We start from the raw sequence: 25,713 nt of genomic DNA on the forward strand, positions 1-25,713 counted from the left end.
AAGGCAAATTCCTTTATTTCATAATTTTATCTGGTGTCCCCATTTCGTTCAAGGTGCATTGTGGCAACTTTCAGGAGTGGTGGTTAGGAAAGTAAAAGAGAGAATGATCTCAGCCCCGGGGCAGCGCTCAGAGTGTTTATCTGCCTGCACTTCTGACAGGCGGGGTTGCAGCGCTCACTTCGGACCTGGTGAGGAAAGTTTTCCTTGGCCATTTTTTCTCTTTGGCGGGAAAGCTCTGAGAGGGGCGCCACCTCCATTCTCCTTAAGCCTGGCTTCCCATCCTGCCCGGGTGGCGCCAGAGTGAAAGACAGGACGGCTCTGCTGTGGGGAAAAGCGGGGACGGGGAGGAAGGGTGGCTTGGGGGTGAGCTCTCCCTTCCATTTTCTGGAATAAACACAGCAGATGATCCATACCCCCTTCCCACGCCGGCGCACACCGGCCGGGGTGGGTGGGGGGCCAGTAATTAACGCAGGAGCGACCACAAACTCGCTCGGCCTTTGCCCTCGGGTGGACAGGTGTGCCGGGGCAGGGAGGGCGGGAGTGGCGCCCTGCGGGAGGTGGCCATCTGCGGGGCCGAAAAGGAGCTCTCCCCTCGGCCCCTCTCTTTTACCCGGTGCCCTGGGAGCAGCCGGGGCGCACGGCTCGGAGTGGTCTGATGCGCTGGGCCCCGCCGAGCCCTCACCCACTTGAAGGGTGACTGTCGCTGACGTCAGGCGACTTTTGGTTCACTCCCTGCCTGGCACGAGGACTTTATTTTCATAACAGCACGAAGTGCCGTGGAAGTGGAATGGGCGTGTCTTCCCCCTCCCGCTCCCGCCCGTTGTCCCTCTGCACAACCCTTCCCTCCCTCCGGCGCCGGTAGCCCTTATAACCGCCTGGCGCGGCGCGGGCGGGATCGGTGCCCGAGGGCTCCCCCAGCACCCAGGGTCTCGCTCGCTGTCCCCTGACGCGCGAGAAGCGGCCCCTGCACCGCGGTAAGTGAGGCGCCAGGAACCCAGAGCGCGCCGGGCCTCCAGATTGAAATCGTCTGGGTACAGGGGGAGTTGGGAGGGGTGGAGCAGAAGAGGAGACAAACTCTGGTAATGAGATGCAGCTGGCTATGAGAAAAAAAAACCTCCGGGAAAGGAATTCTTCTAGTTTAACCCAACTCAGAAAAATCTTCTGGGCTTCTCAAGTTAAAATAGGGGTGGAGAGCAAAAAAATAGTCTGGGTAATAGTTTCCACGCAATCACATTCTACGAAATTCTAAGCGGATCTTCTTGAAAAGAGGGAGAAAGATCTTAAGAGGACGGGACGGAAGGAGGGTGGTGGTGCAGAGGAAGTTTGAGAGGGGAGGGGGAGGGAACTGTGTGCAGGAGGAGGGAGATGGTGACAACTGTTACTTTATCCAGATGCTGAAAGGTTTCTGTCTGTTTTGTCCTTTCACATCAAGTGCACCCTTCTGAATTTTGGAAACTGATTCTCCTGATGTGATCAGCTCCAAACATTCCTCATCTGGTGTCCGTTGAGTTGCTCTGGAATCTGGGGCAGATGAAGTTGAATTGCAGTAACAGCCCACATTCTACATCTAGATAGAATTTGGAAACAGGCTGAAAGCTGTTCAAGATGATCCCTTAAACATCCGTGGCGGGATCCGTGGTGGGAAGAGCCAGCAAGTAGTTGAAGCCTGCTCAGGATCAAGGGATCTGAAGGGATTTCCATTCTTGACTTCTAAACTGGGCTAATTTTCAACTCCAGGCTTTTGTAAACACCGTACCTGTCCAGGTAGGGCTCACTCAGCTACTGCTGCCATGGGTTCATTCCAGAAGGGGAATATTTTAGCCACTTCAGATTCAGTAGGTTGGGACCCAGATCTGGGTACTGGCTACTGTTAGAGGAGAGAAGGAATGAAGGTGGGAAGGAGGGCAGTGGGTGGGGCAGCTCCTCCAAGGCTCTGGAGAATTGTGCTCCAGGCGCAGAAAGGAATGAGCGGAATGGTGTGGACTTCTGGTAAGCACTCTCAACCTTGAGTCAGGAAGCCTGATTTCTCATCCTGGCTCCGCAGGACCAGGAAACAGTGACGAGGAGTCTAGGTCTTAGATTTCTCAGGAGCCCTCCAACGCGCACCCCCAATGCAAAGATTGTAGCACTGCTATATCGTAGTGCCTGCTTTTTTATTTCACTTCTGAGTGGTAGTTACAAATAACAGGATGTGAAGACAAATTTTGCCTGCGTGATTTTATGCTCATTCTGGGAATTTGGCCTCAGGTGCACTGCTATTTAAGAGTCCACAGATTAAGCTGAGGAAATGGACAGGGAATGAGATGATGGTTTAGTGGGCCTTTATAAATAAAAATTGAATACTGTTCTTGTTTGAGGGGTCTTTGATTTTTCTGAGTAGCTGGGCACATTTGTTTCTACTTTTGTTCCTATTTTTATTGCATTGTGGTCAGAGCATACAGTCTGCACATCTCTTATTTTAAAATTTCAGATTTCTTGTCTACAAGATGCTCAGTTTTTGTAAATGTTCCATGACCATTTAAATGATGTTATCATATAGAGCAGAGATTGGCAAACTATGGTCCATGGGTCAAATCCTGCCCACAGTCTCTTTTGTAGATAAATTTTATTGGAACAAAGACACACTCATTTTGTGATTGTGGCATTAAATATTGCCTACAGCTGCTTTCCTGCTACAACCATGTGGACTACAAAGCCTAAATTATTTATTTTCTGGCTCTTTAAGGAAAAATGTTTGCTGATCCCCAATATAGAGAATCTGAATTATATGATTGAAAATGGAGATTTAATAAAACACAATCTGAAGATAGGAAATATTTCTATTTAAGTATCCATATTACATTTATAAAAATTACTACATTATTTTTATTTTTTTTGTATTTCAGCTGCCAAGGAGTGATAAAGAAGTATTAATGTGTCCTATAACTATAGTATTTCTTTGAATTTTTCCTTCCATTTATGGTAGTTTTGTTTGATATATTTTGGGGTTTTATTATTTGGTGCATAAAGGTTTATTATGGTTATGTCTTCAATGTGGAGTATCCCTAGTTATCATAAAGCAACTTCTTTGCTCAGTATAATACCCTTTTTATCTTGACTAAACTTGTGTGTTATTAATACCTCAACTCTTGCTTAATTTTCTTACTTTGACAGAGCCTAGTTAACTTTGTGCTTGGAAATAATACATGCTAAATAAGCAGCTAGGTATTGTTTCATTTTGCATTTATTTTCATTTTTCCTTCTGAACTTTCTGTGTTCTCTTGTTTTACATGAGGTTCTTCTAGGTATAATATAATTTAATTTAGTCTTTTCACAAAATAAAAAAAAACTTACCATGAACATTTATTGCAATAATAGTTGCTTGCTGTTACCATCTTATTTTAAGCCATATGGTCTGTTCTTCCCTGCCTCCCGTCATCCATTATGAATTTTATATTGTATTTTACTATTTTTTGGGGGGATGGTGGTTCATGGTCCAGGAATCGAACCCGGGTGTCCTACATGAAAGGCAAACATTCTACCTCTGAAGCACTGTGCACCCACTTATATTGTATTTTAGATCGACTAGTGGTTATCTTTATATATTGAATAAACTATGTAAAAGAAGGAGTCTTTGAGAGCTTTTAGATAGTATTCCAAGAGAAGACTTCACTTATTTCATGGAAATTTAATCTTTTAGTAATTTTCGGCTTTTAAAAGTGATATAGAGGATTCACTCAAAGCTGAAGTTTTTTTTAAAAAATGACTTCAAGTATTTTTTTTGTATTCCCATTAATCTAAATTCCACATGTTTTGTTTAGAATAAGAGGAAAATGGCAATCCCCTAGGGAATTACCTGAAGGCAAAGAAGCTGAGATGAACAGTGTTGTTATATTTGTTTAAATCTGCCTGTGGTGATATTTTCTCATTTTATTTTCTCACAGAAGCTACATAGAAATTCAGTAATGTTATTCAGATGTTATTCATAAGTTGCTGCCACGATGCTTCATTTCTATGTCATCAGAATTGGGATAGCTACTCAGAACAGGGGATTCTGGTGATCGCCCTATAAACACTTTCCGTTTATAACTAATCCTTCATCAGGAACAGAGAAATTTCTGTAGGACTCCTCCCTTGTCTTGTAAGAACACAGCCTGGATAAAAAATGAGGATTAGTATCAGCACATAGTCATCTTCAAAAATTCTTTCTTCCCATTACTCACACTTACTAATAAATAACTTGCTTTAAGTAAGTATTCAGCGGTTAGTCTTAGTTCAAAACATTTGCTCAGCAACAACTGCATAGAGCAGTTTTTTTTCACATAATGAAGGGGATACCAACCAATACAAGATTTGCTCTATTTCCTAAAGAAGGTTGTTGTAAGATCAGCAGGTCAGACTGATATTCGTGTGTAATACATAGTACATATATGGAAAAACTTGAGTGCCATTATGTACTAAATGGTACAAACTATGAAGGGACTTAAAAATTTAGATTGAGATAGAATTAATTTTTTAAAAACCCCATGATAGAGGTAAGTTTTGAGCCAAGTTTTGAAGAAATATGATAAATGGATTGTGAACAGAAGGAAAAGCATCTTTCTGGCTAGAAGAATAAAGCATATGCCGAGACAGAGTCTGACTTTGTAGGAGAAGACCATAGGTGAACCCAAATTCTCTTCTAGATAGAAAATTCTCAAAAGAGGTTTGCTTGCTTTTATATATAGGTGAAGAGGGATGTCTGGTAGAAAGAAGAAAAATGGAAGGACCAACTGGAGAAAGGGCTTGAAGCTCAAATCGAGCCCGAATCTGCTAGTATAGACAAAAAGGAGCTGATATGTTTTTTTAATTGCTAAATCCAAAGAGCCTTCCCCAGGCCTTCTCTTCTTTGCTCCCTTGCAGCATTTGATGGTGTTGACTGCTTTCTTTTTATTTTTTTTATTTTTTATTGTGAAATATAACATATATATATATATATACAAAAAAAAGCAATAAATTTCGAAGTACATTATAGAACAGATTTCAGAGTTTGATATGGGTTACTGTTCCACAATTTCAGCTTTTTCCTTGTGGCCACCCCAAGGCACTGGAGACAAAAAAATATCAATATAATGACTTAGCAGTGATACTCATTTGTTAAATCCTATCTTCTCTTTTATAACTCCTCCTTCTCCTTTGATCCTTCTCCCAATCTTTAGTGGTATTTGAGCTATGCCCATTCTAACTTTTTCATGTTGGAAAGGAGCGTTGATAATATGGGATGGGTGGATGGAACTAGTTGATATTCTTGGAGAGGCTGACCCCTCTGGGTTTTAGGACTTATCTGGCCTAGGAAACATGACTCACCCATTCAAGGTGATCTTGATTAGTTTTTTGGAGTCTTTAAAAGGGGAAACATTTTGGAGAAACTTCAGAAACAACCGAGCCCACAGAGCCAATAGGAGTCCCAGATATTTGGAGATACAGAAAGTAAATGCCCCCAGGGAAGCTGTTTGAAACTAGAAGCCAAAGGACCAGCAGACACCAGCTATGTGCCTTCCCAGCTGGCAGGTGTTCTGGACCCATCAGCCTTTCTTGAGTCAAGGCATTTTTCCTTGGATGCCTCAGTTTGGACATTGTTATGGCCTTAGAACTGTAAACTTGTAACATAAGGAATTCCCTTTTGAAAAAGCTGTTGCATTTGTGGCAGCTTTAGCAAACCAATACTTAATCTTAGTACATGAAACTTTTGTAGACTCTCAGATAGAGCCGTAGGTGTTCTTTAGGGTTAACAGGAATGGTTTTGTTTGGGGTTTGGCAAACCACGGTAATTAGCAAAAGCTCGCTGAACCTTGCATAAGAGTGGCCTCTAGAATAGCCTCTCAACTCTATTTGAACTCTCTTAGTCACTGATACCTTATTTTATTACATTTTTTCCCCCTCCTTTTGGTCAGGAAGGCGTTGTCGATCCTACAGTGCCAGGGCCAGGCTCATCCCTGGGAGTCACCTCCCACATTGCCAGGGAGGCTTTTACCCCTGGATGTCAGAGTTGGGCTTAGAGAGAGAGAGAGGCCATATCTGAGCAAAAGAAAATAGGTTTTTTGGAAGTAACTTTTAGGCATAACTATTGGTAGGCTTAGCTTCTCTGCTATAGGAACAAGCTTCAGAAAAAGCTTCCTGATCAAAAGCTTGGCCTATTGACTTGGGAGTCCCTAATATTTGAGACAGTATCAGGGGTTTCCCTGGTGATAAAACTTAATTGTTTCATATTTTTTCCCCAGTTCCTCAAGGGGCTTTGCCAATATTTTTTTAATCAACTGCCCAATATACTCTGGAATGTATCTGGGTATTACCGTAAGCTATATAGAATTGCAAGCCCTCATTTCCATTCTGGGCTCCATGTGTTTGGGTTGTTTAAATGAGCTATACAGACAAGTTAAGTTAGATTATGTGCTATGGAAAGTTTAGGTATGGGACAAAATAAACCTCTCTTCCTTTGGTCTCATACAGTAAGTGAAATTCTAAAATACAGACAATATTATCCTTCCCCTGTATTGAGTGCTTTCTTTTTGAAATATCTCCTTGGCTTCTGGGAAAAACACCTGGACTAATTTCTTTGACTATTCCCTTGGTGATTTCTTTTCAGTATCTTCTGCTGATTTCTACTTAAATGAGATGATAACTATGTGCCCTGTGGTTCTGTTCTTGGCCTTTTCCCTCATGCTTCTTGTGTGATCTTAAGGCTCCAGATGCCAACTATGGGCCAATGATTTCTTGGCTCTGACTAGAGGCCAAATTTCTCCTCAACTCCTTTCCTCGACCCCAAGGGGGTCGGCCTGTCCTGTGTCTAGGAGCCAGGCTAAGAAACCATGTGGTCTTGAGCAATTTATTTAATTGCTCTGTGCCTCCATTTCCACAAATGTGAAAAGGGGAGGAGATAATAATACAGTTGTTGAGAGGGTTAAAAGAAACAAGGTATGGCTCAGAGTAAACTCTCAGGAGGATTTAACTCATGTTATTTCCTGAATAACATTCCAGAATCTTAGATTCAACAAAATGAATCATCTGTCCTTATGAGCCTCTATTTCCCCAAGCCCTCTCTCTTTGACCTTTATAAAAATTTCCCAACCCCATACCTTTTCTTCCTGGTCTCCTCTCTAAAGCCTTCTTTACTCTGTTGGGTAGAAGCGGTGTCTGTTTTCCATGTGCCCTGAGCATACTCTGATACCCTGTAACTCTTAATTTGTGTTCAATTGGTCCTCCCAAGGGCAGTGACCAGATTTCAGTCTATGTGACTTGTATGCTTGGTGGTGCCTGATGAAAAGCAGGCACTTAAATGTTTGTTAACTGATAGGAAGATGGACTGAATGCAGGATTGTTTGCTTTGGACACTTGTCCTCAAGCCAATATTTTATTGCATGGTGATTTATTATGGAGAAAGTCTGGAATCAGGGAGAATAGTTTCAGAGAGCATTACAGTAACTTAGAGATGAAATGAATGAAGACTCAATTATGATTAATACCATGTGCAAAAGGATATTCTTCCTAACTCTGTGACACTCTAATGACTTCATCTCTCTAAGAGTTAAACTTTTCATCTATAAAATGGTGATATTAGCATTTACCCCCTAGGTTATATGAACACTAGATGAGATAATAGATGTAAAAACATGTAAATGAGATAATACATGTAAAAACATAAACCCTCAGCAGAATGCTTGGCTTATAATAGGGCTCAGTACGTGGCAATAGTTGTGATTATTTTTATTCATATTTATATTGTGACTATGGCTACAATTGCTTATCACGGATCAAACCTAGCAATACAAGAAGAGAGGGAAAATTAAAAATGCTGGGAAATCACAAATTTGCAGGGCCAGGATAGTGTGAAGACTCACTTTCAACAAATGTTTGCTATTTGGCATCACCCCCTGGGCAGTCCTAAGAGGTAGGTATTGTTATCCTCATTTTTAGATAACAGAATGAGCTGCATCTCATAAAGAGGAAGATAAGATCAGCTTTTGGCAAGGTTCAGAGCCTCTGCAATTAGTGCTTAGATACTCTGGGGAAGGGCCCCAGAGCCAGCTTGGCCAACCTTCTAGGTCTTGGTAGAAGCAACTCAAAACACCTTTTCCACCTCTCTGAAGGAGAGGCAGCATCTCAAAGATTGTAAACTGGAGTCTGGGAGACTCATTAAATGTTGGCTTTTGTCCTTGCATTTTAGGCAATGCTATATGTCAGTCAAGGCCATGACTAGGCTCAGTACTGCTCCAGGAACCTCTGGCTTTGTCCTTCAGCTGAGTGTTCCATGGTGTCCCTCTCAAAGCCAGTTCTCAGACCTTCAATCTCACCTCCAGCCCTGGCTTTGGGCTTGGGTAGGAGTTTGGGGCACTTACTCTCTTAATAGCAGTAGATTGGGCAAAAGTGAGGATGAAGGGGAGGGAGAGAGAGATTTGAAAGTCATCTTCACAGATGGTAGAGCAGGGCATGGGCTCAGACCACCTACTTCAGCTGCCTCCTCATTTTACAGAGAAGAGGACTGAGGTCTAGAGAGGTTTGGTGACTTGCCCACACACATCGAGGCAGCTGAAATCCTTTCTTTCTAAAGCGGAGAAGGAGTAAAAGGCTTGGCCCTGAGCCCAATAAGTGACTTCCTTCCTCCCTCCAATCTTTCCTCCTTCCATCCCTTCCTTTTTTCTTATTAACCTTTATTCCCTGACTCATTATTCCTCGGATTCATTCCAAAAAGATTTCAGGCAGCACCAAGTGATTTCAGGGTTTCAGTCATCTGTATCACTCTAACACTGGACAGTGGCTGGTCTGTTCATTCAGCAGCTGTAGTCAGTAAAGGGGTATCCTTCTTAGGAGGCCTTTTCTTATGTCCATTGCCAGAAGCTACATCCTCTCCATCTCCCTGTCTTTCTCCAAAGTGTGGAGTTCAGTCATCAGGGCATTTTAGGTGGGAGTGCATGACTGGATTCCTGTAAATCTCTCTGCTCACTGGGAAAGCCTCAGGATTTGTGCTTTCCTAGGACATACCTGGAGTCACTTGGACAGGAGCAGGGCTCCTGGCATGGCTGAGAGTGCCTACCTAAGGCCCAAAGTGTGATTTTAGGGGGCCCACATGAGAAGGAGGGTGGGAAGATGGGAAGTTAGAGCTAAAGACAACAGTCAAATGGCTGGCGAGGTACAACCCCCTCTTCCCTCATCTCATGATGCTGCTCCCCTCCCTGATGCCTGTCCTACCCACCAAGCACTGCTAACTCGCTCATTCATCCATTCAACTGCTAGGTTTTAGATACCTACTGGGTAGGTATCTCTGGCTTTAGGCCAGAGGCTGGAGAGAAAATGCTTCACAATGCTGTCTTGCCTTCACAGAGAATCTGAGTCCAAAGGGACCCAGACATGACGACAGCATTTACAGGACTACGTGACAAGTGCTATGGTAGGAAAAGCAGTAGCTCTCTAAAAATTCATGGAATGTTTCTTTCACTGGACTTGCCTCAAGGAAAGCATCCTAGAAGAAGGAATTTCTAAATCAAAGGAAGGAGGTGGGTAATGGTGATGTAGGGGAGAATGTTCCATGCAGATGGGACAACAGCATTTGAAATGAGATAGTGGGGCTTTAGGAGGAACAAGAGGGTCACATATGGAGGTGAAGGAGTGGGTGGAGACTGGAGAGGTAGGCAGGGGCCAAGGATGCCGAGACTTACCCTTTGGGTGCAGGGATATGGCTCTTCCTCCTGGCTGTAGGTAAGAGTGGACCGGACAGGGTAAGACTGGAGTCAGACTTCTCAAGTGGTCCAGGAAGTGCCACCGTCCAGGGTTCCCAACAGGGAGACCCCTGGATGTTCCCTCCGCCCACTTTCTCCTCTCCTTTCTTACCCTGTCTAGTGCAGTAGAGCACACACAGTCATCTGAGCATACAATCATTTCTTTACTAAGCATGTAGATATTTGAGGAATTGTACAGTTGGAGCAACTCAGAAGGGACAGCTTGTACTCCCCAGCCGATTAAATGATGCTCAAAGCCTTGAAGCCCCGCGCTAATGCTGATATAGTCACCCCATTTCTAATTGGCAGGCCCCTCTTGGCTTTAAGGTTCTTATCAGACAAAGGGGCTTTAGCGTTGTCTTAAAACCTGTGACTTTGGAGTTAGAATTCAGGTTTGAATCCTGGCCCTTCTGCTTACTAGTTGTATGGCCATGGATAACTTAGTTTGTGCCTCGGTGGCTGCAGTGGTAGGACAAGGATAATAGTAATAATATTGACTATAATCAATAGGTTGTTGTGGGGGTTGAATGCATAGACGCACGTGAAGGGTTTAAAACCATGCCTGGCCTATGGCGAGGATGAGAACTTTCTTCCTTTTCAGTGCAGTCCAAATCCGGCTGTTTCTATTAGACTCCATTAGATCTTTGTAGGAGCAAGTCCTTTCTTGGTTGGACTCTTGGTTTCTTATCTCTTGACTTTGGGTACACGTGATTCCTGGCCAGATAACCACTAGCCTCCTTCTGTTTTCTCTCTCCTGCTCCAGCCCTTTGGTTCTTCTCCTAAGTTATTTCTCTACCTCCCTGCAGTTCATATCCCTGAATGTCGATTGCTTCCCTTTTCCATCTTAAACTCTGCTTTTCAGCTTCTCTCCCATTCCCTTCAGGGTGACTTTTCACCATCTCAGCTATTCCCTGGACAACACAGCTCCTTTTCAGTACAGACTTGGCTTGCTAATGACCCTGGTGAGTTTTATTTTCCTTTGGCTGAATTCAAAGTACTTTTGACATTTTAGACCTGTTAAGCAATCCCTATCAGCTGGGGAAGGGGTGGAGGAGGTTTAATAGAAATGAATTAAGAATTATAATTCCAAAAAAGTTAGTCATCCGGATAAAAATACTTACTAAGAAGTCTTTTTTTTTTTGAAGATGTTTGTGAGAAAATTGGGAAACTTGAACCTTGACTGGATATTTGAGATTAAGGGTTTATTGTTAATTTTTAAAATGTGCTTAAGTTAAAAAGGAGTTTTTATCTTTTAGAGACACATACTGAAGTATCGTGGATGAAATTATATGATTTTTGGGATTTATTTAAAGATCTAGTGAGTGGAATGGGGATGTAGGTGAAACAAAATTGGCTATGTATTGATTATTTTAAAAACCAGGTTACAGGCACATGTGCCTTCATTATACAATTCTCTTTATTTTTGAGTATGCTTGAAAAGTTTTATAATAAAAATATAAAAAACTAAATTTCATAATAAAAGTTGTCTTATTTTCAAAAATGATGCTTTAAAGGTACTAAATGGACTGTTTTTCTGTCCCGCTTGCACGGCTGGCTGGGAGGCGGAGGTGAAGTTGGGGGAGGCGGGTCTCCTGCCCTCTCCATGCCCACGCCCGCCGCTCTGCTGGGCCCTGCTCTGTGGTACCAGGTGGCTCAGGACGTAACTCAGGCACAACTGCCCAAGAAGTGAGGGGCGAGAGGTCCAAGTTGGGGCAGGTGGTCTTTGCCTTCCTGTCCCTGTGTCTAGCATCAGACCCATCCTTTAGGCAGAAACGTCATCCATCTCTGTCAAGATTTAGTCCTGGGGTTCAAAGGCCTTCAAAATTACTGAGTAATTATGATAACAAACTGCTGTCAAGAAACAGAAATACCTGGAGGGGTAGAGAAGGAGCAGTTGCAGGGAGGGGCAGGGAGGTGAGATAACAAAGAGGTGGGTAGGAGATGCCTCTCCTGCTGGACACACCACCCTTAGGATAAACCAGAGAGGGAGCAAAGTGGAGAGGTGAAGGACAGTGACAATGACATGCACAGGGCCTGGCTCCCTTCCTTGGTCCATGCTGTCCTTTGAAGGAGACAGGGAGTTTCCCTTCCTTATTGATGACATAGACAAGGGCGCCCCCCAAACTTTCCTACACAACCAAAGAGTAGTTTATTGTAGGCAAGGCCTATCAGACTTTGGGCACTTCAGGATTTGCTGAAGTATCTGAACCTCTTTTGCCCATTATTTTTCTTTGTTCGCCTCTTGTTTCACATTCTGTACCACCCTGCAGAGGTGGAACATAGCCCATTCATCGTGCTGTGCTCGGTTTACCTCAGAGATGGGTTATGCTGAATGCCCTGTAACTTCCAGCGGAGCACAGAGTGTGCAGGTGACAGGCCCGCAATGAGGGAGTAGAAGGAACATGTGGGGCTGGGATTATCTACTCTGGCAGGGAACATGTGTGACTACTTTACCACTAAATCCCCAGTACCTAGAATAGTGATTGGCACGTAGTGGTGCTCATTAAATATTTGTTGAATGAATGATTATTAACATAAAGTTAAGTTTGGAGATTCAAAATGTTATTAAAAAGTCAGGAAGATAGGTTTAAGCTCTATCTGGGGTTATTTTATTCCAATACACATATATATACATAAATATATAATATTCTAACATACATATATTCATTAATATATTATACACATACATATTTGTATGTAAAATTATTTTCTAATTGCTATGTCAATAAAATAATGCTGGCACAATCAACATCTCTTTCCTAATTGAAAAGTTGATTTTTCTTCGGATTAAGGGGTGCGGGTGTTTGAATTCCCTGTCTGCGTTGAGGGAAGGTAAGCTATCTTTGATAGTCAGTGGGTGACGGCTTGTTTTGCATCCCACTGCACTCTTCTCTGCCTTGTGATTTGATCTTCAAGAGACAGCATGAAAGGAGAAGGGTGGCCTTTTCTTGGGCAGACCATAGGACCCCAGACCGGTCGGTGTATCTTTTTAGGAAGGGCCAGAGAAATCGTGTCAATGAGCATTTGTGAGTGTGTGGTGAGTGAACGATTTCTGAGGTTTTATCTGTTCTGAGGAAAGAGGCAGGATTCAGCTGATGCTTGTACCTTTTCTTGCTTCCTAATTCCAGCCCTTCTCCTCTCTGATTTCTTTTTGCATATTCTCTGCCCTTATTTGGGCATCAGGGAAGCCAAAATCTTTCACTACTGCTTTTATTTCACCTTCAGGGACTCTGGCTTTCCTTTAACTCTTTGGTCCTTATATCCAGCCAATTCCTGATTATCCCTGCGTGGGTGAGTAGAGTATCTGCTTTGGATCATCTGTTACCTGGATGGAGCTTCTATCCCCAGGGGCCATTGGAACCAGGGCAAGAAACAGAGGTGGGGTTGGAAGGGCATCTCTGATAACATTTGTAAGTCAGGCTGCATTTTATTTTATTTATTTACTTATTTTCCATGGGCAGGCACTGGAATTCAAACCTGGGTCTCCGGCATGGCAGGCGAGAACTCTGCCTGCTGAGCCACCGTGGCCCACCCTCAGACTGTGTTTTAAAGCCAACTAGAACTCATTGGTGAGAGGCAGCTCCAAGTAAAGAGCCTGGGTCCTGGAGTAAGACAAACACGATTCACAGCCTGGCTGGGCCATTTCCTGGCTCTATGGTGTTGGACAAGTATGTTAACCTTCCCTTGCCTCAGTTTCCTTCATCTGTAAAATAGGGAAAATTTTCCTTCATGGATTGTGATGAAGTTAAATGAACTAATATATATGAAAGGTGATTGGAAGAAGGTCTGGCTTATATTAAAAATGAGTCAGTGTTCGCTCTTGGTAATATTTTTTTTGTGGGATTTCCTGCTGTTTTGTTTCACTCAGGAGTCACCCCCCTGATGGGTAGTTAATTTAGATCTGGTTGTGATAGACAAGACACCTTCCATTATCTCTTGGAATTACTGGAGCCATCCTCATGAATCTTGAGGAAGAAAATCCCTCTAACATGAGACAGCTAAACCAAAGAAGATTCAGGATGAGGAGTGAAAGTTAGGCTATCTAGAAAAATCTACAGTTCAGATAAAGAAGGCATTTCTCTTAGTCATGTGATAGATGAGAGATGTTTATAGTTAATATCTGAAACAAGGCTAAAGGTGTAAAAAAAATACACCTTGAGGCTGATAAATTCAGATGAAAGTATTGACTTCAATCTTGAATATTCCCATGTTCGCTGATTCCTAAGAAAAACACTAACTAAAAACCATCAGGATCCCTGGCAGGTTCTCTGTGAGATTATCGGATCCTCTGCAGGGTAAATATTAATATAGTTAAATTGGGGAGAGGGAGATATAAGATTTGTTCCTTCCTTTCAGCAGCCTTTAGAATTTGCCACTAGTGGTGCAGAAGAATTAGTTGCTTTATCTAATGTGTAAGTTCAGGGGCAAGACCTTAGCTAAACAAATAAAATCTTTCCCCTAACCCTTTTGCTCATCCTCTGTGTCTGAGTTTAAGATTGTCACCCTTTCACCCCCTTTTTATGCAGGACCAGAATGTCTGCAATAACTCCTCACAATTGCCACTCAGACCTGGACTCCAAATACTACAGACTTTGTGATACGACTGAAATCTGGGGCATTGTCTTAGAAGCAGTGGCTGCATTTGGGGCTGTGACCTCAGTCGCCTTTATGCTCGCTCTCCTGGTCCTTATCTGCAAGGTACAGGATTCCAACAGGCGGAAAGTGCTCCCGACCCAGCTTCTCTTCCTCTTGGGTGTCCTGGGGCTCTTCGGCCTCACCTTTGCCTTCATCATCAGACTTGACGGGGCAACGGGGCCTACACGCTTCCTGCTTTTTGGCATCCTTTTTTCCCTCTGCTTCTCCTGCCTCCTGGCCCACGCCTTCAACTTGATAAAGCTGGTCCGTGGGCACAAGCCCCTCTCCTTGCTGATGATTCTGGGCCTGGCTGTGGCTTTCAGCCTGGTACAGGATGTCATCGCTGTTGAGTATGTCGTCCTTACCATGAACAAGACCAATGTTGAGATCTTTTCTGAACTCTCTCCTTCTCGTCGCAATGAAGACTTTGTCATGTTGCTCATCTACGTCCTCTTCCTGATGGCCCTGACCTTCCTCACGTCCTCCTTCACCTTCTGCGGCTCCTTCATAGGCTGGAAGAGACACGGGGCCCACATCTACCTCACCGTGCTCCTCTCCATCGCCATCTGGGTGGCGTGGATCACCCTGCTATTGGTTCCTACTCCTGGCTCCCAGTGGGATGATACCATCCTTGCCTCAGCCTTGGTTGCCAATGGCTGGATTTTCCTGTTGGTTTATGTTGTACCTGAGTTACTGCTGCTGACAAGGCAACGGAGCCCCATGGATTACCCTGTGGAGGATGCTTTATGCAAACCGCAACTCATGAAGCAGAGTTTTGGTATGGAGAACAGAGCCTACTCTCAAGAGGAAATCACTCAAGGTTTGAGCCCTTGAAGGAAAGTGGGGCGGGCTGGGGGTGATGGGGTAAGACTCATATGGAATTGCAATGATAAGGGACGTGCAAGATTTTCTAGGTCTGTCCTTATGGAATAGATTAGGTGCTCAAGTCTCAAGTCTTGCCTAAAATCTTCCGGCCAGTGAGACTAGGAGCTGGTCTTTGGGGTCTTAGTCTAGTACTTCTAGTATTTGCAGCTTTCCCTAAATCAAAGCAAAATGGAGCAAAGTAAGGGAACAGGAATGACTGGAAAAATTCCTAGAGACCTAGATGAGGTTGTGCTCTTTATAAAAGAGAACTCGGCAAGTGCTTGCTTCGGTGGCACATATACTAAAATGGGAACGATACAGGGAAGATTAGCACGGCCCCTGTGCAAGGACGACGTGCACATTTGTGAAGCGTTCCATATTTTTTTTAAATAGGAAAAAAAAAGATAACTAGGCGTTCCTTGCAGAGATGGGGAGGGCAAGGTAAGCAGCTTGTATTTGTAGATTTGAGTGCATAGAGCCAAGTCATAATTTCTGCAGTGAACACAGAGCAGGCAAGGGAAAAAGCCCTTTTACCATAAATCGGCAAGAATCTCCATAATTCTGAGTTAGCCTGAGAAGCTATATTTTATTGCATGTCTCTGGACCTATGGAAGGGAAGAGATCTTATCTGACATAAAAGAATCAAAAGAGTTTGCTCTTGCCTGGACTTAATGAGAAGTTAGGTGTTCTGTTATTTTCACAAGAAAAAGAGGCCGAACTGATAGCCAGAAACTGTCCTGGCCAATGCAGCTCTATCAATCCAGGGTTTACACTGATCTTTGGGTCTATTCAGGGAAGGGAGTGATTTGGGGGTGGGGGACTCCCAAGGCCAGGCTCTCAGCTCTAGCGGTCGGTATTTCTTTTCTTTGCTTTTGAAGCCTGAGCTGCAAAACTTTCTGTTACGTTTGCTCTGCAGCTCTGGCACCTCCCCTGGGCATTTGGAATCTGATGGGAGTGGGAAAAGGCAGAGGGGGTATTTTCTCCACCCAACCCTTCCTGCCCATGCCCCTGGCTTCATCCTGTCACCTCATCCCTGGAATCCTACCTTAACTTCTCTTTCTTTCTTGAATCCTTCTTTTCATTCATTTTATGGGTCACTGTTTGGTTATTCTTCCTAAAATACTTCTCTGGCCACTATACTTTCCTGTTCACACACCTTCACTGGCTCTCCATTAGCCACTATATCACATCAAATCCTTAGCAAGGTTTTTCAGTTGGAACACAGTGACCACTGAAATTCACTCCAAGCAAACCAAGTCCTGCATTTTCCTGTCTCTGTGTCTGGGCTCATGGCGCATCTGTCCTCTGCCTGATGTATCCTTCTTCTGTATTCGTTCCCTTTTTCTGAGTCAAGCATTCTCTAGTCTCTCTCAGTAATCAGGCCTCACCCATCTCTGCTCTTGGATTCCATAGAACTTTGAAATGCTCTTACCAGAGTCTCTCTTATTTGGTAGTCATTTGTATCCTTGTTATATTTCTTTCTTTAGTGTCAGATTCAGAGCAGGGGTCATTTTGGTTAATCTTTAAATCCTTCACAATACTTTATGTATAGAAGGTGTTTAAGTATTTATCAAATAAATTGAACAGGCAAATTTGGTGGGGAATAAGTGGGTTGTTTTAAATTGTATTCATGATGATTGTATGGGTTTATCCTTCTATTCTCAAGTTGAAAACCCTCTGATTTTCTCTAAATACCTAGAAAACAAAGGCTCTGAAATAATTCCTTCCCAAAGAAAATAATTTTTTCTTGCGGGGCAATTAAAGAAGTAGGCATATCTGCAGTGAGACTCACTGTAGGTCCATCTCTGGTCAGATCTGTGCCTGAAAAGATTTGTTTTAATGACTTTTCAAATGTGCTTTTGAAGTGGTTCTCGGATAGGGCTCAGGTCAAGCTTTAGAAGGGGGTTTCCCTAGTAACCTGCTAGTTATTCATTTATTCAACCAATATTATGCTCACTCAGCCTGGGCTTGGCAATGGTTGAACATGGCACAGCCCCTCCCCTCATGAAAGTGACAGTCTCCTGGAGAGACGGGCAATTAAAAGGATGCCATGTTGCACTGTAACAGCTGATGCAGTGGGGCTGAGTATAGGGAGGGGCTCAAAGGCGGGACACCTAACACTTCTAATTTCTCCTCTCCTTTTGTTTCAGGTCTTGAAGAGATAGGTGATAGCTTCTATGCCCCTTATTCCACCCATTTTCAGCTGCAGGTAAATGATTTCTTTCTCCTGCTTCATCAGGGCCATTAGCATCCCTGAACATTTGTTCTTTGGGGGTGCTGTTCTCATTCTCATGACCCCTAGATGGTCACCTTGGAGGATGACGTGTCTCCTTTCATGTGAACTGCCTCATAGGGTGAGGATTGTGAGAGCAGAGTGTTGGGAACAGGGGCAGGGTTTGGGAGAAGGGGAAGGAGATTAGATTCCTGCCCTGATGGGAGTAGGGTTGAAATGGCCATGATCTGGAGTGGGCACTTATCAATATGGTTGCTTCCTTTCCAGAATCGGACCTTGCAAAAGGATTTCTCCATTCCTCGGGCCCAGACACGGGTGAGCCCTTACAGCGACTATGAAGGCAGGAAAGAGGGCAGTTAACTCTGCTCTGAAGAATGGGATGGCCACAGCAAGGCAGCAGAACCAGCCGGCAGTACAAAGGGATGCGGCTAAACTCTGAGTCTTCTAGGAAAACCAAACACAACCTTATAGGCAGAGTTTGCCTCCCTCCCAACCTCGACCACCACTGTGCTGCTTTGGAGGTGGTGGGGATTAATGCGACTCAAGGTCTTGGTACATTATAGTAGTTTTCCTTTGTTCCATACTTAGGATACTTCTGTTAAGTGGGAGTCTCAGGCAACTCAGGGTTAGAATCTTACTATTCCTTATTTTATATGACTGAGGGTCTGGGTATCTGACTCCATATGGGTTCAATCAACCTGAGAAGCCAACTCATTGATCTCAAGGTGAGTTTTGTGAGGATTGCTTGGCTCAGAGCAAGATGGCAAATCTGAGCAAAATAGCAAAGGCCTGTCTCTCAGCCTTTTAGAGCTACACTGGAAGCCAATTTCTTGGCATGCTCCCTTTTGCCTGGGCAGAAGAGGCAACGATCACCCTACATTTACTCATCGCAATGGCGCTAACGTAGGACGTCCATGGCTCCCCAGCCCCAATTCACAGGCTGCCCCTGTCTTTCTAGCACCATTTCAAAACTTTCTTTCAAACCCTAGACCTAGCCTTCCCTGAATGTTCTATGAAGAGTTCTTCTTTGGGACCTCATTAATATGGAGAAGCTGAATTTCCTTTTGCCAGGAAAATTTGGGCACTGTTCTTGGTATACACTCCTGACACGTCTCCTTCTCTCATTCCCGGCTCATCAGTCTCTGTAAATAGGGATTTACATCATGTTCCACTCCTGTGTGTGCAAGTGGGAATTGTCTACTAATGGGGTGGTGTTCATTGTGTAATAAGTTATTCACCATTCTTCACCTGGAATACACAATAAAGATGTGGTGGCAACTTTTCTACTATGGCGGTGGCAGTGCAAGTGGTGGGCATTAGATGCTGAGGTAAGAAATGGCAGGTTCCCCTGATGAGCTTCACATTGGAGCTGAAGTTCAGGGTTCATGTTCATTGGGTTTGTCTTTGACCCTTCTCCATGTATCTCTCCTTTTCCTTGTTATGTCTGAGACAGATGTGTTTTCCCAACTTTTAGAGGGTGGCAGGGATGAGAGAGGGAGCCAGGAAGGGTCATGGGTCCTGAGAGTTTGCTTCAGAAAGACAGAGGAGTGGCAACTTTGGAATGGGGCTTGGCAGCCCAAGAAAGACAGTAGAGGGAGGAGACCTCAAAGCCAGTTTCATGTTTCACCCAAGGTTTAATTGTAGGAGGGGACAAATCAGATTCCTTATTTGACAGAATTGGTTCAAAATACCTTTCCATCAAAGACATGGCCCCTAAAAATTATTATTTACTTAATCCAAGAAACAGCTCTGTGGGGTAGGGCAAGTCTCTTAGCAGGAGAAAAAAATTCCCCATGCACAGAAACTGAACGACATTTACAAATTAGTAGCTGAGTTTAGGGAGTTACCTCCCCAAAGCCTGACACTCTGCTTTTCAGCAAAAAGGAAAGATCAGTGTGGGGCAGAGGTGAGGTGAATTTGGAGGTGAATCAGTAGCACGCCGAGAGTTAGGAATGTTTATTTTCCACAGAAGATTGGTCATTGGCTTCTGTGCATGGCTTTCCACTGACATTAGCCTAGTTTTGTTTTGAAATGGGCGGATGAACAAACAATGATTTGGCTCCTTCTTTTTATTCTCATCTTCCCCAAGAGGCCATAACCCAATGAGGTTGGGTGGGAGGAAAAGACATTATAGTTTCACATATAGTATCGGTCGCAGTGGAGAGACTCAAAAAATACACATTTCTTTCCTTCTTTTCTTTCCCTCTCCAGTCTCCATCCTGTCAACCAAGCAAAGGGGGGGGGGGGGCGTGGATGAGTGAAAGGGAAAGCCTCAAAATGTTCTCTGACCAGCTCTCCTAGTAGAGAAAAGAATGGCTGTATTTCTCAACTTCTTCAAAACCTGGGAAGCACCTGGAAACGGCACCCATTTCTGGCAATTTGTTTCTCTTTTAAGAAATAATGTGGTCTCCAGAGTCTTTGGACAAGTAGGTACCGCTTCATAAATTCTTGTCCTTGTCAGAAGTAGAAGAATATTTGAGCAGCACTTGTCATCCCGTATCGCTATTAACCTTTCTTCAAGACTCACATATCCTGCACGTAAATACGCTGTTTGGTTAAGATAGGAAAATTTCAGGGGCTGGAGGTTTTGGCATTTGAAAATCATGATGATGTTGGAGAAGAAGGTTTCAAAGTGCCCTTCCTATAAATTCCCCTCTCCACGTAGGCTGAAATGGAACGTGCGAATTTAGCCCAGTCTAGTCCTTGGATGGTGCTAGCTGATTGATTGGCTGGGAACCAAAATGACATCTCCTTTGAACTAAATGAGTAATAATGAAATAAAGCTCAACAACCTTTCTCCATCCATCACTGTCAGATGAGAAATAGACTGTGTCTTAGCTCTGCATCTTACCTTAGGCTGGGAGGCTTGTCTAAAGCTGCTATCCCCCATGGCTCCACTTGATGGCGGTGAAACCTCGATCATCAGCCCTCAGGGACCAAGCGTCTCTAAAAAGCAGACATTCAAAGCCCGACTTTTTTGTGTGTGTGTGACGGGCAAGTAGGCAGAATTGCAGATATTCAGTGGGCTTGAAGCAAACACATCTCATTTAAAAAGGCTTGTAGTTATGAGCTGTTTGCTTTCTCTCTCCCACCATCTTTAAAGAATTTGTTCTCCAAATCCTTTGGCAAAGTTTCTTTGCCCTTTGTCTTACTTTTGTGTAACGCTCCAAGGTATTTCCAGCCCATTTGCATGCAGTCTGGCCTCTGTACAGATATCAGTCTCATGTGCTATTGTATGGAAGTTAACTTGTATTTATGTGGTGTGAACCTTGGCTTTTTGTCAAGAAAAGTGTGCCAAAACAAAGCATAGCCTGGACCTGTGCGTGAAACATTAAAACCTATTTTTCCCTGTGCATTCTGGGTTTCCTTCCTTCATTTCTAGACTTATTTTACTGCTGAAAACTGAACTGTGCCCAAGTGAACTTTTCCTTCCCTGCCCATCTCCTTCTGCTTCTACTGCAGGTTTGCCCTTGTTCCAGCCCCAACCTGAAACGTGGGATTGTTTCAGAATTGGAGGTGGCAGCCTTAGGAAAATCGAACTTTTTCAAGTTGTTGATTACTGGGGTTCGACATCTTGGAAATCAGCCTCGCAGCTTGTAGGCTGTTCTCTTTGGAAATTCCTCTGATCCAGCCTCATAGTCATTTTCTGGAACTCCTTTCATCCAGGGTAGATAATGCTTTGCCCTTCTTGGCTATAGCAAGTTCCAGGTTTGCAGATGGTTCGGTGTGGCAGCAGCGATGGTGCCTGACACTGCCTACTTTTCACTATTCTTTTCTTTTCTTTTTTAATTAGAGAAGCTGTAGGTTTAAGAAAAATCAGGCTGAAAACACAGAGTTAGGCCTAATGGAGTTAATATAACCAGGATCACATTTCTGATTTTGTGCTGTTTCTACTATCAACACTTGTGTGGTCAATTTTAGACACTTTTGTTTTTCCCCTCAAAGGGGTGTTTGAGTGAAGAATCAAATAAATGACTATGGTTGGTCACGGTATATTTTGAACATTCCTCTCATTTTCCTTTACCTCCTCAATTGCCTTTCCTTCCCCTGATTTCTCCTTCCTGCATCTTCTCTTCCCTTTTGCACACAAACTATAAGGAGAAGGATCATTTAAAGGATGGAGATAGGACATTTCTGGTTATCTGCAGACAACTCCTCCACAACTCCTAAGCATTTACATCTTGGAAAAGAAGACTGTCAAAGGAGGGATCGCAAAGCAAGGCAAACAGTTCTTCATTTTCCCCAGCCAGCGTGATAATCCTTCAACTTCCCTGAGCTCTGTATTGCATCACAAACCTAGACAGCACTACTTCTTTCACTTTCATATGGAGTTACAGCTCCCCCCAGGGGTCATGTGTCTTACCCCTTGACTCTCCCTCATTCCCCAGAATTTATGATAGCTAATTTCAGAGGTAGTGTTTGGAAAAGCATTGCAAGTAACTGTTGTATGTGTGATGATATCGCCTGAGCCACGGGTCTCATGCAACAAATCCAATCACAACCATCCACAGAAAAAGAGAAGATGAAACTTTAATTGAGTTTGGTTACCATGTATGAGGAATGCCAATTGCTTCTAGCTCAGACCCCCTTCCACATTACAGTTTATCAATCACTCTGGATTTTTATCAACTCAATTTAAACAACTCTTGGGTTTTGGAGGTGAAGGCCTACACAATTCAGCACTGGACAAGAAAACACTCACCAGCCCAGGTAGCCATGCCCTGGGCTCTGGGACAGGGCGGGAAGTTCTAGCACCATACCTTTTGGTTATGTGAGGCTCCTATTTTTTCTGTTTAAGAAGAAATCATTCCACATTAAACTCTTTTTACCCACACGAATTTGCATTAAAAAAGCATATATTGACTTTAGTATGCCATCTTTATGAACAAGATGGAGAAATGCAGGGATAATGATATTAGAGTTAGGTGGAGTCCTAAAGTCGAACATTTGAGAGAGACTATTTCTTAGACTATTTCTTAGATGGAAAGCTCCAAATGTCTTTGGACCTGTATGATTAATACTTTTATCAATCACTTGGACAAAAATAAAGCATATTTATATGTAAATGTATTCATGTTCCCCAAATAAATTACATTAAGTACATGTTGGGAAGACTTGGTTCATAGCAGTTTTTTATGAGAAAGACCTGGTGGTTTTAGTTGTTTAAAAGGCTGATAAAGATGATTCATGTGGCTCAGTTGCCAAAAAAGCCAAAGCTATCTTAGGCAGCTCTGATACAATTATGAAGTCTAGGTCGAGGCATGTGCTGTCCCCATTGAATTGGGGGCAGGTTATATTATCTCAGAATATTAAATCCTTTTGTGTGCATCTCACTTTAATGGAGAAGTGTCTACCACAGGGGCTATTTTTAGAGCTATTTGATATACAGAATGGTTAAAGAACTGGAGATATGTAATCTGGAGATGAAATGACTTTGGAGGGTATATTATATCATCACCATATTGTGTGCTTACAGTTTTAAGTACTTTACTTGTATAATGTCATTTAATACTCATAGAATCCTTATGCATTATCATCATCCCCATTTTACTGAACCCTTACGAAAACAAGCACAAAGAAGTTAAGTAATGGTCAAGGTGACATAGCTGGCAGGTGATAAGGCTGGGAGTCAAAGCCAGGTGGGCTGCTTTGGGATCTCTTATCCACAGTTCCCTGCTGCCTCTCAGTTTAGGGAGGCAGATTCCAGAGGTGCTTCCTGACAAACAGTGAGTTCTCCCTTGCTGGAAGGGTTCAAGCTTGATGACCCTCTGCTGGAGCCCATGTGGGGAATTCTGAGTTAGGAGCGAGGCTGGACCAGATAAACTTCAAGAGTCTTCTAACTATCATGGTTCTGGGACTTTATTTGCCAAAGTTTTCATTCCTAGCATATGAATCTAATAATCACAGGGGCATTATCAGTTTTACTGCCCCTTTCTCCCCCTACCCTCCAACCCAAACACTTCCTTTGCCACTCAGGTGAAAAAGAAAATGCTCTTCATTATTTGGATGTGCCTCACCTTTTGGTAAGTGCTGTTATTGGATGTTATACTTCATCCCCTTGGCTGGAAGTTGTATTTTACAGAATGATTCTCTTCTACATAGCCTTACTTTAAAATGGAAGGTGGCCCATCCCCTTATCCTATATTGTCAACACCCCTTTACAACGTGAAAAAGTTAGAATGGGCATAGCCCAAATCCCATTAAAGATTGGGAGAATGATCAAAGGAGGAGCAGTTACAACAGAGAAGATGGGACTTAAGAAAAAAGTATGACTGCCAAATCATTAGTGTTGATATTTCTTTTAGTTTCCTGTGTGTTGAAGCAGCTAGAAGGAAAAACCTGAAATTGTAGAACTATAACCCATACGGAACTCTGATATCTGTTCCATAACTACTTGTTAGAAAGTACTTTGAAGTTTATTGCTTTTTTGTACATATGCTATATTTCGCAATGAAAAAAGTTAGAAAAAATAGAAGGTGCTATGTGAATAGAGCAAATGCTATATTTAATATCATGTTATTGTGGATAGTGATAATGTAGAATACTTTCTTTGCCAAGGTACAGGAACTTTATAAAAGCCAGTATGTCCTTTTCTCAGATATTCACAGTCAATGCCTAAAATATCGCCCAATTTAGTTCAGACAAAAGCTACTATTTTTTTTTTTTTATGGACCAAAACTCTAGTTCATATTGTTGTTTGAGAGTGATTAATTGTGTACAGAGAACCCTATGATTTGTATTACTCAGCAAAATCAAAAGGTTTGTGGGTTAAACTTGCCTAGCATGGGGTTAGTCATCTGAGTTGTTAGTTCCTGAACTCCATGAACCCTTGGGAACCAAGTGATGAGGGTCAGAGGGAGCACCTGACAACTTAATTGAGATGGGGCGGGGTGGGACCAAAGCTGACCTGGGGAAAAAAGGTCAGGAGTAGAGGTGGGGGTGGGGAGAGAAGACAGACACATAGGAAGGAGGGATTGCAAAAGCAGAGACCTGGTGAAATAACGAAGGAAAAAAGCATGTTAAGGTGAACATAACTTAGCTGTAAGTTAGAGTTAAGGACTTAAGGGTCAGAAGTTGAGGAAAATGTTAAGTTACAGCTCCCAGTGTATCACGACCTGTCTGTAAAACTTGACAGATAAGTTGTGATCTCACCAGAGTCTCCTTCCAGTGAGAATGCCTATTCTTTCTTCCAAGTTCCCTACGGGGGCTGCTGAGAGGAGTTTCAAGAAAGAGGGGGAAGATGGGAAGAGGCGGTGTCTCTTAAAGATAAACAACTGGGAAAGCCCAGGTGTTTATTTTGATTGCATGAACACATGAAGACTTACCCCATCTTACACCTCACTCCTTGCCCTTCAAAGGTACTCGCTGGATCTTTTGTTCCTTCCTTTTCCTAATATACCAAACTGGCACCTTTATTTCCCCAAAGCCACTGGGTTAGTCTGTGGGTTTTTGTTTTACATTTATTGATTGATTGATCGATTGATTGATTATATGCTGTATGGTGGGGATCACATTTCATTCTTTTACATTGATTTATTATTATTATTATTATTTTGGCATGGGTAGGCTCCGGGAATCAAACCCGGGTTGCTAGTATCGCAGACGAGATTTCTGCCACTGAGCCACCTTTGCACCGCCATGTTTTAGATATATTTTTAAAAGAAAACTAGAGGATAGAAAGAAAAATGGTTCTTTATCAAGTCTGCATAAAGTATAAGTGGGGAGATTTTCATGCTCTCCAAATGTCTTTCCCAGTGGCCTCTGAAATTCCTGGTATGTGTGTGTGGCATCTGCTGGTGGCTGTGTGTGCACGTGCACACCCACTATACACACGTACACATCTAACCAGGCATGCATAGAGGAGATGTAGCTGTAAGGGCCACAGAGTTACCAAGCACAGCCTCCTAATCATTTCCATCTTACAGAACACACAGAAAACAATAAAAATATTTTAAGGCATTATAGGGCAAATGGAGATTACAGCTCATGGCCAGATATGACCTGCCTGGGGAATCCAGCCACCTCAAAATCTGCCCCACTGCCCCAAGGCTGAGGGAGTCAATATTACACCACCCTTGTCACTGATTGGAGGCCCTCACTGCTTCACTCCTATCTGCTTTGCCAGCCCTTATTGGTTCATTCAAGTTAGAGTTCTTAGTGATCTGTGCTTTCCAACGCTCTTTCAGAGCCAAGTTTTTCCATAAGTGCTTTCCTAGAGGGGCCCCGGCTCTACCGGCCTCTTCTGGAATC

The 25,713-nt window shown here is 43.2% G+C and overlaps 1 protein-coding gene and 1 non-coding gene across 6 annotated transcripts; both read left to right on the forward strand.

Moving 5' to 3' along the window:
• The first annotated feature begins 852 nt into the window (after nucleotides 1-852).
• On the forward strand, nucleotides 853-23,962 carry GPRC5A (G protein-coupled receptor class C group 5 member A). 5 transcript variants are annotated; one of them, XM_077170118.1, is made up of 6 exons: nucleotides 874-974; nucleotides 1,433-1,764; nucleotides 13,193-13,399; nucleotides 14,258-15,186; nucleotides 17,381-17,439; nucleotides 17,731-23,961. In XM_077170118.1, the coding sequence occupies exons 3-6, from the start codon at nucleotides 13,386-13,388 to the stop codon at nucleotides 17,821-17,823; spliced, it is 1,095 nt and encodes a 364-aa protein (XP_077026233.1). In that variant the 5' UTR covers nucleotides 874-974; nucleotides 1,433-1,764; nucleotides 13,193-13,385; the 3' UTR covers nucleotides 17,824-23,961. The 5 variants fall into 5 exon arrangements, with proteins under 5 accessions (XP_077026235.1, XP_077026233.1, XP_077026236.1 ...); XM_077170121.1 differs by lacking the exon at nucleotides 13,193-13,399; XM_077170119.1 differs by lacking the exon at nucleotides 1,433-1,764 and having other exon boundaries at nucleotides 875-974.
• LOC143642960 (U6 spliceosomal RNA) lies at nucleotides 15,508-15,614 on the forward strand. Its single transcript, XR_013156018.1, has one exon. It is a non-coding gene; the product is annotated as a U6 spliceosomal RNA (small nuclear RNA).
• Nucleotides 23,963-25,713: the final 1,751 nt, after the last annotated feature.

The sequence above is a fragment of the Tamandua tetradactyla genome, chromosome 7 (genome assembly GCF_023851605.1).
Source record: "Tamandua tetradactyla isolate mTamTet1 chromosome 7, mTamTet1.pri, whole genome shotgun sequence".
Taxonomy (NCBI): domain Eukaryota; kingdom Metazoa; phylum Chordata; class Mammalia; order Pilosa; family Myrmecophagidae; genus Tamandua; species Tamandua tetradactyla.